General features: G+C 53.3%; 5 protein-coding genes across 5 annotated transcripts; all 5 read left to right on the top strand.

Annotated features, from left to right (window-relative positions):
- Positions 1–1,592: 1,592 nt before the first annotated feature.
- Positions 1,593–3,431, top strand: AYO20_04174 (hypothetical protein; the record flags this gene model as incomplete). The annotated part of the gene is made up of 3 exons (XM_022642473.1): positions 1,593–1,710; positions 1,767–2,529; positions 2,582–3,431. 3 exons carry the CDS (start codon positions 1,593–1,595, stop codon positions 3,429–3,431), a joined length of 1,731 nt encoding a protein of 576 aa, XP_022501570.1.
- An 841-nt stretch (positions 3,432–4,272) lies between these two features.
- Positions 4,273–5,872, top strand: AYO20_04173 (hypothetical protein; the record flags this gene model as incomplete). The annotated part of the gene is made up of 2 exons (XM_022642472.1): positions 4,273–4,468; positions 4,527–5,872. 2 exons carry the CDS (start codon positions 4,273–4,275, stop codon positions 5,870–5,872), a joined length of 1,542 nt encoding a protein of 513 aa, XP_022501569.1.
- A 653-nt stretch (positions 5,873–6,525) lies between these two features.
- Positions 6,526–8,340, top strand: AYO20_04172 (hypothetical protein; the record flags this gene model as incomplete). Its single annotated transcript, XM_022642471.1, has 1 exon — positions 6,526–8,340. One exon carries the CDS (start codon positions 6,526–6,528, stop codon positions 8,338–8,340), a length of 1,815 nt encoding a protein of 604 aa, XP_022501568.1.
- Positions 8,341–9,985: 1,645 nt separating this feature from the next.
- Positions 9,986–11,887, top strand: AYO20_04171 (hypothetical protein; the record flags this gene model as incomplete). Its single annotated transcript, XM_022642470.1, has 6 exons — positions 9,986–10,257; positions 10,312–10,801; positions 10,861–11,178; positions 11,239–11,288; positions 11,356–11,416; positions 11,537–11,887. 6 exons carry the CDS (start codon positions 9,986–9,988, stop codon positions 11,885–11,887), a joined length of 1,542 nt encoding a protein of 513 aa, XP_022501567.1.
- A 795-nt stretch (positions 11,888–12,682) lies between these two features.
- Positions 12,683–14,284, top strand: AYO20_04170 (hypothetical protein; the record flags this gene model as incomplete). Its single annotated transcript, XM_022642469.1, has 2 exons — positions 12,683–12,710; positions 12,816–14,284. The coding sequence occupies 2 exons, from the start codon at positions 12,683–12,685 to the stop codon at positions 14,282–14,284; spliced, it is 1,497 nt and encodes a 498-aa protein (XP_022501566.1).
- Positions 14,285–14,341: the final 57 nt, after the last annotated feature.

Below are 14,341 nucleotides of genomic sequence, written 5' to 3'. Positions count from 1 at the left end.
CAACTATGATACCCCTACCCGCATTGACCATGGCATATATCTATATAGATCATACAACCCTTGGTGGGATACCGGTGGACTCGCACGGGCTTCTCCTGCCTTTCTGGACCATCGCACACTCAGACGATTGCTACGACTGGACTAATACTTTTTTCTTTTGATATTTGGCAGGCAAGATTGTTATTGGCACCACCGTCCAGATATGAGTCGCTTCAATTCCTGGGTGGACTGGTGATCAAGTTATTGGGGGAAAGGAAAGTGGTTAGCGTACGGCGGATCTACTGCGTCTTAGCACAGGTGTTGGGGGAGTGCTTTCAAGGCCACTGGCCTCAATTGGGAGTCTTGTTCTTCTTCTTTCGTGTACAGCATGTCATCATATCTACATTGGGCAAGTCTGGTAGAATCAGTGTGGTTCGGGAGAAAGAACCAGGTGTATCTGTGGCAGGCAAGATAGACAGTGGATCAGACTAGCGAGAGCAAGGAGTTGCAGAGAGGGAGAAGGTTCTTTGATGGAGTTAGCCGAACAAGGCATACTAGTCTGGTTGTGGACGATGCTCGCTCTGTTTTCTCGCTCGTCTGTCCCCGGAAAGACGGGACCAGAGGTGCTTCTGGGACAATCCTGCAGGGCCAGGGCCTTCACCAATGGGAATGAAACCGGAGAGGGGCGCCTGTCATCTGTGCCACGAGTCTACAACCCGTTTGGTGCCCCTTAGTGAGCTAGCGTTACAACCAATGTTTGCCTAGACGAATATCTGGCCAGCTGTGGATGGAGTATTGCTGATTGTGTGTGACTCTCACTCACCAATGCAGTCGGTCTTGCAAGGCTTCGGAGTTAGTTAAACTTGGATGCTGATAAGAGGGGTTGAGAGGTAATACTTACATATCCAGTATGTGCATGTGTGTGTTATGTGTATGGTGCCGTTGATCCGATCCACCATTCGGTTTTTTTTTTTTTTTTTTGACTTCCGGAGAAAGGATGCGACATGCAGTCAGTCCCTCATACACATGTATGTACCAAGTACTTATATTAAGACCCGCGCAGCGAAAGCTTGTCTCTCTTGTTTCCCTTGTCTCGGAACCTCACATCGCTCACCTGGCTCACTTTGCGCCTCACTCTCTCATCTCGGCCGCTGCCCTCAGTCATTGCCAGGCAACTGGTTCACATGGTGACTGTCGTCGCCCGTATGGGACGCCGCTCACTCTACACCACGTGTATCCTTCATCGCACCATGAGCATGATGGTCCAATAACACTGGGAGACGAGGTGTTTGTCTGTCAATCAAGCGTCCAGTAAAACATCACTACGAATTCCACGACAGCTGTCCAAGGCAAAGAAGCCCCAGGCACCACTAATATCAGACGCCCAAACGTGCCGGGAGACATAATATTGTTTGAGCGCGACCGCTGGCTTCGGGTGTGGGGGCTCGCTTCATTAATACTGCAATATCGCCAACGAGGCCAATACGGTACTGCTGAACCCCTTTGCGGAAAGGGACAGGCCATTTTGAGAGGAGCTGGATTGAGAAACACAAAGAAAAAACCACACTTGTGAGTCGATCGTCGTTTCCAGGAAGGCCATCCTTCGTCTAGCCATGCCGACCTTGTCCCTCACCAACTTCAACATTGTCTGTGCGGTCCTCGGAGGGTTCATTACTGTCTTTGGCCTTGTTAGTTACTTGTTCAAGGAGCGGTTCTATCTTTCTGAAGCACGTATGTCGCGGTTCCTTACTCAACCCGGTCACACGGAAAGCTGATGTGAATGGCAGTGATTTCTCTTGTGGCTGGGGTCATCTTCTCTCCCAATGCCACCGACCTGATTAAGCCCCTCGAGTACGCCGCCGGCTCCGAAGACAGCCTTGACTATATTACCCTCTATTTCACCCGCCTCGTGTTGGGCGTTCAGCTTGTGCTTGCTGGCGTCCAGCTGCCCAGCCGGTACCTCTACACAGAATGGAAACCTCTGGCCTTGCTCCTCGGCCCCGGCATGTGTGGAATGTGGGTGTGTGCAAGCCTGCTTGTATGGGCCATGGTGCCGCATCTGAGCTTCCTGCATGCTCTTGCCATCGGAGCATGTGTCACGCCGACTGACCCTGTGCTGTCCAACTCAATCGTCAAGGGCAAGTTTGCGGACAAGAACATTCCCAAGCCATTGCAGAAGATCATCATTGCAGAGTCGGGCGCCAACGATGGGCTCGGATACCCCTTCCTATTCCTGGCGCTGTATCTGATCAAGTACACCCAACAGGGAGGCGCAGGCCAGCCCGGAGGGGCATCGAAAGCCATGGGATACTGGTTTGGGGAAACGTGGGGTTACACGATTCTGTTGAGCGTCGTTTATGGCGCAGTGGTGGGCTGGCTTGCAAAGGAACTCTTGCACTTTGCCGAGGAGAGGAAGTTTATAGACCGTGAGAGTTTTCTCGTGTTTGCCATCACGCTTGCTCTCTTCATCACAGGCACCTGTGGCATGGTTGGCTCGGATGACGTCCTGGCTTGCTTTATTGCCGGGAATGTGTTTACTTGGGACGACTGGTGGGTTTCTTACGAAGTCCTACAGTTGTGCTTTTGTTAATTCGCTTACCAGGTTCCGGCTCGAAACTCAGGACGATTCCCTCCAACCCACCATCGACATGTTACTCAACATTTCGGTCTTCCTCTGGTTTGGCGCCATCTGCCCCTGGGCGTCCTTTCGAGCGAACCATGTCATTCCAATATATCGACTGATCCCATTGGGAATTCTCATCTTGCTCTTCCGCCGCGTCCCCGTGGTGTTTGCCATGCACAAAAAGATCCACCAGATTGAGGAATTCCAACAGGCTGCATTCGTGGGCTTCTTTGGCCCCATTGGGGTGTCGGCCATATTCTATCTCTATGTCAGCATTGATTTTCTACGGCAGATCACGGTTGATGGGAGGGTACGCGAAGATGCGGTCCGCCTCGAAGAAGTCATGAGAGTGGTGATTTGGTTTCTGGCGATTTGCAGTATCGTCGTTCATGGCCTGTCCATCCCACTGGGCAAGTTAGGCTATCATCTTCCACGGACCATGTCTCAAGCTCTCAGCAGTGAGCGGGAAGATGATGAACCAGACATCAACATGGGTCCCTCGCCTCATCGCAGATCAACAAGTCAACTGCGACACAGGAAAGGACATGGTCATAGGGACAGGTCTCGTCGCCCAAGTCCCGTATCGTTTATGATCGGGCAGGGAGGCACAACGAGATCAACCACCATGGATCTGGAGAGTGCTCAGGAACCTGCGCGACCCGTCCGCATTATTGAAGATACGCCTAGAGCAGGGTCCCCGGTCGTGGCTGTGACGGGGTTGAGGCAGGGAATAGATGCCGGTGAACAGCTTGGTAACCTGGAGATAGAGCCAGAGGAACCGAGGCTTTCTCAAGAAAGGAAACCTGCGGGTGAGGTGAAGACGGATTGATAGGCGAGTTGCGGCTCACCGGGCCTCATGATTCTCGCGTGGCGCTCTGGAAGAGCGCGTTGTTAGTGTTTGTTATTTCTAGAGAACCACCGCACCAGATGCAGCAAATAGAACTGTGGAAATAGTAATAATCAGATTTGGTTTTCAGTTACTCTTTGCTTCGCTTTGCTCTGTGAAATGAGAGCAAGACACTAAGCAGGTGAATGAGAGGCACATCTCCCCAACTGCGCACCCCCCCCCCTCTCTCTCCCCTTTTGGCCCCTCCCGCAACCACCGCACCACCACCTCAAACTTCATCTCCACCTCTTCCCCTTGCTTGTCACTCAAACCAAACCTCTCTCAACAAGTCGAACCATACGTTACCTTACCACCTACTCCTAGTCGATCAAAGAAACCAGGTGTGTACATCTGTCATATCCAACACTCTCTTTCCCTTCTCTGCAAGGAGCAAGACCACACAAGGACCATAAGTCCCTTGCCGCCGCAGTCCCCCTTCCCCCGTCCTGGACCAATGCTGCCTGGCTAACTTCATGCAAGGACTGTCTTTCACGGTATCATCGTCTCTCATTTCTCGCCTCTGCACTCTCAGTCGCCAGGTCTCTCATCAATCCGTCTCATTCCACACTGTTTAAAAGACAGGGACTGGGTTGGACTAGTCTGTACTGCCAGAATTCATTACTAGTCGAGCACGCCTTGCAAACCGATGCAGATGCAGAGTGTTCGTCCTTGACCATCGCCGTCCCTCCTTCCTACCATCTTCACCCGAAAAGTCCCATAGGTCACGCTGCCTCGGTTTCGGCTGAGCCATCGTGTCCTGCACCATCTTCGCCGCCGAGTTCCCATGGCGCAACCTCCGCAAGCCACTGATGCTTCACGCGCGAGTCCAAGTTTGACCAGCCAAAATGCCGCCGCTGGAGTTAAGAGGAAGAGAACAGCGGAGCGCAAGTTCTACGCCGTGAGGCAAGGGAAGACACCTGGAATCTATGACACATGGACGGAGTGTTTGGGACAAGTGAAGGGACACAAGGGGGCTGTGTGTATGTGGAATCGACTGCAGTCCAAAGCCTTTCCATTCCGTATTGACGTGTCCTGCAGTCAAGGCCTTTCAATCTCTCCATGAGGCCCAAGCTTTCATGGACGGCAAAATGCTCTCAACCGCCAAAGACTCGGGAGAGCAAAAGTTCTACGCCGTCCAGAGTGGAAGAGTCCCAGGGGTCTACACCGACTGGATACAAGCCCAGGCTCAGATCCGGGGGATCAAAAAACCCAAGCACAAGAAGTTCAATACCCGAGCAGAGGCAGAAGCGTTTGTGGCAGCTGGTGCCAAAGCTAACGGTGCCGAACCTGGGCACAGCGTTACCTCAGAGGAGGAGATCCGCCGCTTGATAATCCGCAATTCGGCGCCAGGGTTGCAGGTTAACGGAACATATTCTCCGAAAGACAAGGAAGGGAACCCTTACCCGGTCGGTCGGGGGCCTCTGCCACCGGGCGCTGAGGATGGATATGATCCAAATGTCAAGCTGGCCCAGGACGGCACCATTGTCAATCGAACTGAAGAAGAGAAGAACAAGACCAAAATGATGACCAGGCAGAAAGACTCCCCAGGAATGCTTCGCATCTACACGGACGGCTCGAGTCTGAAAAATGGTCAAGCAGGTGCACGGGCAGGCGTAGGAGTATTTTTTGGACCCCAGGACCCAAAGTATGCCAACTCCTCATGCTCCAAATCCCAAGCCAAGCCAAAGTCCAAGTCCAAGTCCAAACCCAAACCCGTGCGTTACACCGCGTCCAAAAAGCCACAGCTTGTTTATACCATGGACTGGGCAGCCCGCGAGCGCGGCTCGGGCGATGGACCAGCCCAGAAACGGCAGCAGGCAGGCGAAGAGGACGACGATGAAGCCGAACAAGAAAAAGAAAGGCTAACGAATTGGCGTTATAGAAATGTTTCCGAGGCACTGAAAGGCAGCAAACAGACCAATCAACGGGCCGAGCTGACTGCCATCTTACGAGCATTGGACATTGCGCCCCGGCACCGAGAAGTCACCATCTACACAGACAGCAAGTATTCCATTGAATGTGTGACGAACTGGTACCGCAATTGGAAGAAGAACGGCTGGGTCAATGCCAAGGGGAAGCCTGTAGAGAACAAGGACCTAGTGATGGATATCCGAGAGAAAATCGAAGAGCGAGAGCAACTTGGCAAGGTCACGTACTTTGTATGGGTCAAGGGCCACATGGACAACCCGGGTAATATTGCTGCCGACCGTCTAGCTGTGCAGGGGGCGATGGCCGCGAAAGGGCTTCCTGATGGAAGAGATGAGGAAGAAATGAGAGGAAGCGCTGCGGTGGGCAAGGATGAGCAGGAAGAGGAGGAAGAGGCCGCGATATTCCAAATGATGGAGTCTGCTATGGAGGACGAGCTCGATGCCCGGTTCGAGTGACCAAAGGTTCAGTCTGAGAAGAGACCGAGAGCTGGCCACGAGGGTGTCTATCGACGTTCGCAGCCTCGCCGGGGAGATCATCGACGAGACTTTGGTTACCTGCCTATCCAGCGATGCCGATGGGTTTCTACGAAGACGGGCATCCTTGACTGCTTGACGCCTGTACTTGTATCACCGTGAATGTACTCTTTACAATACCCACACCATCAATGAGATCTGATCTTTTCGAGGCTTCGATTGTGTGTGGTTGCTGTGCTGCTAGAAAAAGCGAGGCTCCCGTTGCCCAGACTGCGTCCTTGGCTCTCCTCCTTTGATCGTTGTACAACATCCATGATGAAACCACAGTGCAACGACCTGCTTCTTTCCAGCAAACACCGTGTCTCCCACGGCACGATACCGTATCCAGCCTCGTTGGAAAAAAGGGGCATCGACTCACTATTGTAGCCGATATCGCTGACGACATCGGCGAATCTCCGTTGTGATGGATTCGTCCTTTTGCCCTCCACAATCGGCACACGGCACGCAAACTATTGCGCGCGCACAGTCATGTCGTGCTATTTTTCCGTCGTCTTCTCTCCTGCCTTCAACATGTCCTTCTACCCTCCACTCTGCGACACTATACGCCTTGGCTCTGACCCTACTTTCCTCCGAACATGCCCTCGACTGCGGCTGTCCGCCAACGTGCCGCAGAATCTGCCCTCCACGACCAGACCAATCTCCTGGGGACGAGACAACTCTTTATCGTCTTCTCTTCCCTAGCTTCGGCCCTGTTCATTTGTTATGCTGACCAGAATGGCATCGGGACCATCCTCCCGACGGTCGGGCGCGACTTCAAGGCCACGGAAACCATCTCCTGGGCAGGTACATCGTCGCTCATCTCCAACACCTCCAGCCAGATCATATACGCCCGCTTCTCTGACATCTATGGCAGAAAGCCCGTGTTTCTTTTCTCGGTAGGCATGCTTGTGTTGGCAGACATCCTGTGCGGCGTTGCCCCGGACGCATCGAGTTTCTACTTTTTCCGAGCCCTCGGGGGCATTGCAGGGGCGGGCATCAATTCCTTGACCATGATGATCATCTCTGACATTGTCACGCTGGAGCAGCGAGGGCGATGGCAGGGGTTTCTGGGTGCTGGGATCGGTGGTGGCAATGCTGTAGGTCCGCTGATTTCGGCTGCATTTGCGCTGCACCAGACATGGCGAGCATTCTTCTGGTTTCTTGCTCCTTGCGGTGCCATTGCCGGGGTTATTGGATGGTTCTACCTTCCCTCCACCATGCCCAAGGGGAACGCGAGACAGCAATTCAAGCTCATTGACTGGGGAGGAATCATCACTGCTACCATTGCTATCGTGCTGATCTTGATCCCGCTTTCCGGGGGTGGTTCATACTTTGAGTGGTCCTCGCCAATGGTCATTTCCATGCTTGTCATCGGCGGTCTGTCCCTGGTGGCCTTTCTTATCGTCGAGTGGAAGGTGGCCAGCCTGCCCATGATGCCCCTGAGCATGTATACCAGTGCACCAGTGGCGGCCATCCTGGTCCAGAACTTCTTTTTCGGCATGGTCTACTATTCCAACCTTTACTACCTGCCGTTGTATATCCAAAATGTGCGAGGGTGGGATACGACGATTTCGGCGGGATTTCTGGTCGCCATCAACGTCCCGCAATCGCTCGTCAGTACGGTGTCTGGCATCTTCATCTCTCGGTACAAGCGCTACGGCGTCGTGATCTGGACGGGATTCATCATTTGGACTCTGGGGGCTGGACTGATCTGCAGCTTCTCGCGAACAACGCACCCCGCGGTCATTGCAGTCATACTCTCCATCTCCGGGATTGGCGCCGGCTGCATCTTCCAGCCTGTCCTGATCGCCTTGCAGGCACACTGCTCCAAAGCGCAGCGAGCGGCAGTCGTCTCGAACCGAAACTTCCTGCGCAGTTCCGGGGGCGCTGTAGGACTCTCAATCTCAGCACAAGTCTTGCAGAGCTCTCTTCGGAGGAAACTCCCACCTCGACTGGCGAGCTATTCGCACAACACGTTTGCGCTCCCTCCCCTGAGCGGTGCCGATGAGGACGCAGTGAGAGACGCGTACATGGGCGCGATTCGAACCGTCTTCATCGTGTCGGCGCCCATGGTCGGCCTCTGTCTGGGGCTGTGTCTCTTCATCAAAGACCGCGGCCTCCAGCGACCGGAAGAGAGGGAGCAGGCGATGATCGCGAAAGCAGCACCAGCGGCAGTGGCTGATGGCACTCAGGAGGAGATGCGAGAGAAGCAAGACCCACAGCAGAAACAGATGTCGACTACGGAAGAGGACGCTGAGCACTCTCTTACAGTTCACAGGGAGGATCACCCGGAAGAAACTAGGATAGACGTGTCACCAACTCCTGCTCCAGTAGTATCACCCTCATCAGCGCCGTCAGCACTGGTTGATCATGATAGACAGGAAAGAGGAGATCCCAGTAAGCAGTCATGACATAGTGTATGTACCGTGCGATAGAGACCAGAGAACATAGATCTATTTTATTTGTGAGGGCGGTGATTCTCGGAATGTGTCGTCCAGTTCCGAGTGCCCCATGAGGCCTGATGCTTGATGCCCGATGCCTGAGGCCTACCAGCCTAGCCTTGAGGTCTACGTCCATAATCCTAACCGTTAGTAGAAATCTCTCCGGTCGCGCCAACCATTACCACCCGCTACTCGTACAGTATACAGAAATTCATTGCGCATTCTTGTCCCAAGGAGTGTCTTCGGGGGGTTACATCTATCGAGAACGCCCTTGCACGTGTGACTTGTACTTGTACTTGTACCAAGTTTCCTGGGAAAAGTGGGAAGACATTGATCCATGCGTGAGTTCACCCCAATGTAGTTAGCCTCGCGAGTATAAATTACCTAGTGCCTATACACCGAGGATGGAGAAGGTACTTTTGGTTTTAGGGTCGTGTTTCTTTTTTCAGGGACAAAGATACCCTCGTACATACTTGGGGTGCCTATGTATCTACAGTATGCAGTAGGTATTTCTGACCTATGTATGTATGTATGTATGTATATACCGATGGCTCCTTTTTGGGTCCTTGCTACGAAGGGACATGAACGGAGAGGATGAGGGAGAGATCCCCGACCACTGCGCGCTGACTCTCCTGTACTACTACGTCTTCTTCTTCTTGTTCTCCCTCACTCTCACTCTCATTCTCACTCTCACCCTCTCTCTATCCCCTTCTCTTCCCCCCTGCCTATCACTCCGACTCCGGCATGAATAACTAATCAACAATCGTACAGAGTAGTCAGGGAGGTAGGTAGTGTAGCCGCAAATATCACCCAGCACAACGCACAACGCATGGCGCACGGCGCACCATGTACGATGTACGGTGTGGGCGGCGGCCCACGGCGCAAGGCACGACACGACGCTCAGCACGCCTGACGAGACTCAGCATCCAGGCCTGCTGCTGGCTCTAGGGAAACTCGTCGTGCTGGTGGCTGGCCGACTGTCCCGATGCGGGTTTCCTGGTTTCGTGGGTCGGTGGTTTCCCTTTTGCGTCTAGTTCAGTCTACTTCCGTCTAGGTTTCCTTTGTACAAATACCTACCTACCTACCATACAGGGGCCTACAATACCACAAGTACCTACCGTACATACGGTACATACCTTGTACAGGGGTATATTTCACGTAGTAGAGTAGGTAGGTAGGTACAGATGGGTGTATGAATGTATCATACGTACTGTAAGTAACTATGTAAGTAAGTAGATATCTATATACTTGGTACACATGACCTGACCTAACCTGACCGGACCATCGTCCCGACTCCCGCCCCCTTCCTCCTCACGATCGACTGAGAGGCCTCGTTCCAACTTCTGGCCATTGGCCCCGTTGGAGGTCGTCCGTCTATCAATGTCCTGTAGGATGTGCAATGTGGAAGGTGGGTTTGATTGTGTTACGCGCGCAAGCTGAATGTCATGCATGCGCTTCCTGATGGTCGCTTGTTATCAGACGGACAATTTCCATATAAAGCCCGGAACCCTTCTGTTTCTTTGGCTACACTTGTCTGGCAGTTTCAGGCTCACAGCGCATTTTGTCTTGTGTCTGTCTTGTGTGTGGCTTGCACCGAGTGTCACAACACCACGCGATGGCGGTAGTTCCCGTGTACCTTGTCTGGGCCGTGGCCTTGGTGATTTCATTCGTTGTTGTCCGCGCCGTCCATCGCATCACATTGCATCCGCTGGCAAAGTTCCCTGGCCCGAAGCTCGCTGGCATGACGTCGCTGTATCAAGCGTGGTATGACTTGAGACCTTCAACGTCGTACATCAAGCACTTTCCTGCCTTGCATGAGCGATACGGTCCCATTGTCCGCATCACCCCGAATCAGCTGCATATCTTCGATATGGCTGCGTACAATGAGTCAGGGCTTCAACCGACAGTCCCTGTTTGTCTGGTAGACTGATGGTGCCTCAGGATCTTCAAGCCCGGAACCCGCTATGCTCGCCAGAGAGACAATTACAACCAACCAGCCGCTGACGGGTTCTTCAACGTTCTCGACCCCAGAGTCGCCAAGCCATGGCGAGACGCGTATCAACCGTATTTCGCCAAAGGTGCCATCGTCCGCCTGGAGCCCTTGATTCATGACCGAGTCAAGAAATTCCTCTCGGTGCTCGACACGGCATCCTCGACGGGGAGTCCCGTTGACCTGAGTATGGGCTACCGCAGCTTGACCAGTGACGTGGTGACCAGCTATATGTTCGCGGACAAAGGATTCGACCTGCTGGACGCCCAAAACTTTCGATCCCCGATCCTGGTGGCCCTGGAGGAGTTCTTTGAAATTGCGCCATGGACCACATACTTTCCCAACCTGACGGCATGGTTAGCAAGACAGCTGCAGAGTCTTCCCGATGAACGAATCGCGAAATTGATGCCTGCTTTGGCGGCGACGAACTGGATCACCGAGGTAAAATCCCGCTGGTCGTCCTAGGTCATGTACGGAAATGCTGACGTTTGGCATCTCAGCAATGCGGCATCAAAGTCAAGAGAATCCTGCAAGAAGGAGGATCTGGAAGTTCGTTCCCGACCGTATTTGATGCATGGGCCAAGCCGAGCGAGAAACGCAGGTTCATGCCGTCGCTTAGGCAGCTCACAGCCGATGCCTTTACGTTTCACGGTGCTGGGACCGACACGACCGCGCATGCTCTCACAACAGCTACCTGGGGTCTAATCAACAACAAGACATGCATTCAAAAGTTGCACGCCGAGTTGAAGGGAGCGATCCCGGTGGCAGACAGTGAGCAGCTAGTGGGCTCTAGTGTCCTTGAGAATCTGCCTTACCTTGTGAGTTCGGTGGAGGAGCAACTTGGGAAAGAGAGCACTCGCACTGATCATCTGGTGTAGCGCGCGGTAGTCAAAGAGAGCCTGAGGATGAGCATGGGAGTTCCGGGGAGGTAAGGCAGCAAAGGATTCCGCGAGCGAGAAACCCTCTTTGATTGACATATTAAATCTGATGGACAGGATGGGACGAGTCGTGCCCGATGGAGGCGCAGTGCTTTGCGACCAACGAATTCCTGCAGGAGTAAGCAGCCACCTCCGCGTGCACACAATCCCACGTCTAGACCATCATTCTTCGATGCTCACCCTGGCGTTTGCTTGATGCGGAATATGCTAATGATATCCTCAATCCGCCCTGATGCAGGTTGGAGTCACCAGTGTCTCTTACTGCTACCATTACGACCCAGTGTATTTCCCGGCGCCGAACGAATTTCGCCCCGAACGCTGGCTAAGCCCGGATGGCCAGCAACTCGAAACGCGACTCATCGCCTTCTCGCGTGGGCCAAGATCGTGCATCGGCATCAACCTCGCTTATGCCGAGTTGTATCTGGTCCTGGGGTACGTGTTTCGCAAGTTCGACTTGGAGGCTTTTGAGACCACCCAGCAGGACATGGAGTGGAAGGATACCTTTGTGGTAATGACCAAGGGCCACTTGAGGGTCAAATTGAGGAGGGTAGTTGATGCTGGTGACGATGACAATAAAGAGGTGGTCTAGACCTGTTAATGGAGGTTTCAAGCTGTCAAAAGCGGCGGAAGGGGTGATTCAATCTTGGGAGATAGTATTGTTTGTCGTCTGGTGGGTTCACCACAGGTGGAGACATGTGCCGGGTAGAGCAGCAGCATTCTGAGTGAGTGGTGACAATCCAATGGTTGATAGTAGAAAGGGAGTAGGATACTTTGGATAATAGAAGGGGACTGGGGACTTGCAAGCAGAGGGACTTGGGAGGGGGACTTGATGACTGTTGCCCCAGCCTGCGCCCACCACCGCCCACTGCACCACAGTCACCGCATTTCTATCCGATTCAGCCGCATTACACAAGTGGCTCCAGCGCCCTTGACAAGCCTTTATTTCTCCATCTCCAATCATCAAATGCCGATTTCTACTCGGGACATCAGACGCCGACAATCGCTGTTGGGGAACCACGGAACCCATCATTGAGCTGGCTGGTCTGGCACAGCTACACAGAATGCAGCTCGCACTCGCCAGGGAGATGTCCGTCACCCATTATTATTGTCGGCTTCTGATGATCGCTTCCTCTTCTTCTGTTCGAAGCCCAAAAACATTATCGCTGTTCGTCTAGTCAATGAGCTATACCTGCTTTCCTTTTCTCCTGCGTCGTGTGGTTATGGCCATGTATTTAGATTTGTGAAAGACTTACCGCTAGCAATCTGCATTGGTGCTCTGCTCTCTGAAGCTCGTGTTTACGATCAGTGTGGTTCCGAGAACGCAGATAGGTCGCGAGTTCAAATTTCGTGAGATCACTTGACTGCGACAAGTCTGGTCGGAAAGATGTCGAAGCTCATTAACTATGCTGAGGGTGAGTGGTCACCCAGTCTTTGTATACACCATACCAGCTCCGACATCCATCGCATCTCCTGTTGTCCTCTTCACAAGACTAACACTCTCATTCTACATGATACAGTGCAAAAGCACACCTCCAAAGACTCGTGCTGGGTTATCCTCTACGGCAACGTCTGGGACGTCACAGACTTCCTTCCTTCACACCCTGGCGGAGCCCAGATCATCCTGAAACTCGCTGGCAAGGACGCCACTGAAGAGTACGATCCCATCCACCCCCCAGGCACTCTGGAGGAGAACCTCCCCAAATCCGCCCGCCTGGGCCCCATTGATCCCAAGAGTTTGCCAGAGCCGGTCAAGTCGGCGAAAGATGTCGGTCCACCACCCAATACACAGGCTGAGGTCGAGGTGCCGCTGCAAGCAATGTTGAACATCGACGAGATAGAGGCAGCTGCCACGAAGAAGCTGTCTAAAAAGGGCTGGGCTTATTACTACTCCGCAGCGGACGACCTGGTGAGCAAGGAACTGAACAACACTGTCTATCGCCAAATCCTACTTCGGCCGCGCGTTTTTATAGATTGTCAGGACTGCGACCTCCGCACCAGCTTCCTTGGGTACAAGCTCGACCTGCCCGTCTTCGTTTCCCCAGCCGCCATGGCTCGCCTGGCTCACCCTGACGGCGAATGGGGCATTGCACAGGCGTGCAAGAAGTTTGGCACGATACAGATGATCTCCAACAACGCCAGTATGACCCCCGAACAGATCGTGAAGGATGCAGGCCCCGATCAAGTGTTCGGGTGGCAGTTGTATGTGCAGACCGAGCGGAAAAAGAGTGAAGATATGTTGGCCAGGATCAACAAATTGGATGCCATCAAGTTTATATGTCTGACCCTCGATGCACCAGTCCCTGGTAAACGAGAGCATGATGAACGTGGAAAGTTTATTGTCGAGGACACGAGTCAGGCCGTCAAGGATGCCGGTGGTGCCGAGTTGAAGGGCGGCGGTGGTATCGGTCAAAGTCTTTTCTTTGGCACGGATCCGACTTTGACCTGGACAGAAACGCTGCCTTGGTTGAAGAAGCACACCAATAAGCCGATTATCCTCAAGGGTTTGCAGTGCCATGAAGACGCATATATTGCCGCACAACATTCGCCACAGGTCAGGGGTATCATTTTGTCGAACCATGGTGGGAGAGCAGCGGATACGGCGCCGCCGGCTGTGCACACTTTATTAGAGATCAGAAAATACTGCCCGGAAGTATTCAACAAGATTGACGTCGTCGTGGATGGTGGTATCAAGAGAGGAACGGATGTGGTCAAGGCGCTGGCACTGGGTGCAAAAGCTGTTGGCATTGGCCGTGCCGCGCTCTTTGGTCTGGGTGCCGGCGGCATTGAGGGAGTCGAGAGAGTGTTGGAAATACTCAGGGATGAGACCGCCACCGCGACGCGATTATTGGGTGCTGCAAAGGTGACCGATCTGGGTCCGCTGCATATCAACACCAGAGCTGTAGAGAGGGATATTTATGATGGACCCGCTAATCTCCCTGGGCTCGAAGGCGCGATGAAGGGGCTTTGGACCAGGGCGAAGCTGTGATGCGGACCCTGAAGTTGAAGCATTCTGGCATTTCCCATGGCGTTCGTCGTTGAAAAT

The sequence above is a fragment of the Fonsecaea nubica genome (assembly GCF_001646965.1).
Source record: "Fonsecaea nubica strain CBS 269.64 chromosome Unknown Scaff21, whole genome shotgun sequence".
NCBI lineage: Eukaryota > Fungi > Ascomycota > Eurotiomycetes > Chaetothyriales > Herpotrichiellaceae > Fonsecaea > Fonsecaea nubica.
Note: the sequence above shows the minus strand (reverse complement) of the source record. Positions and strands in the feature narration are given on the sequence as shown.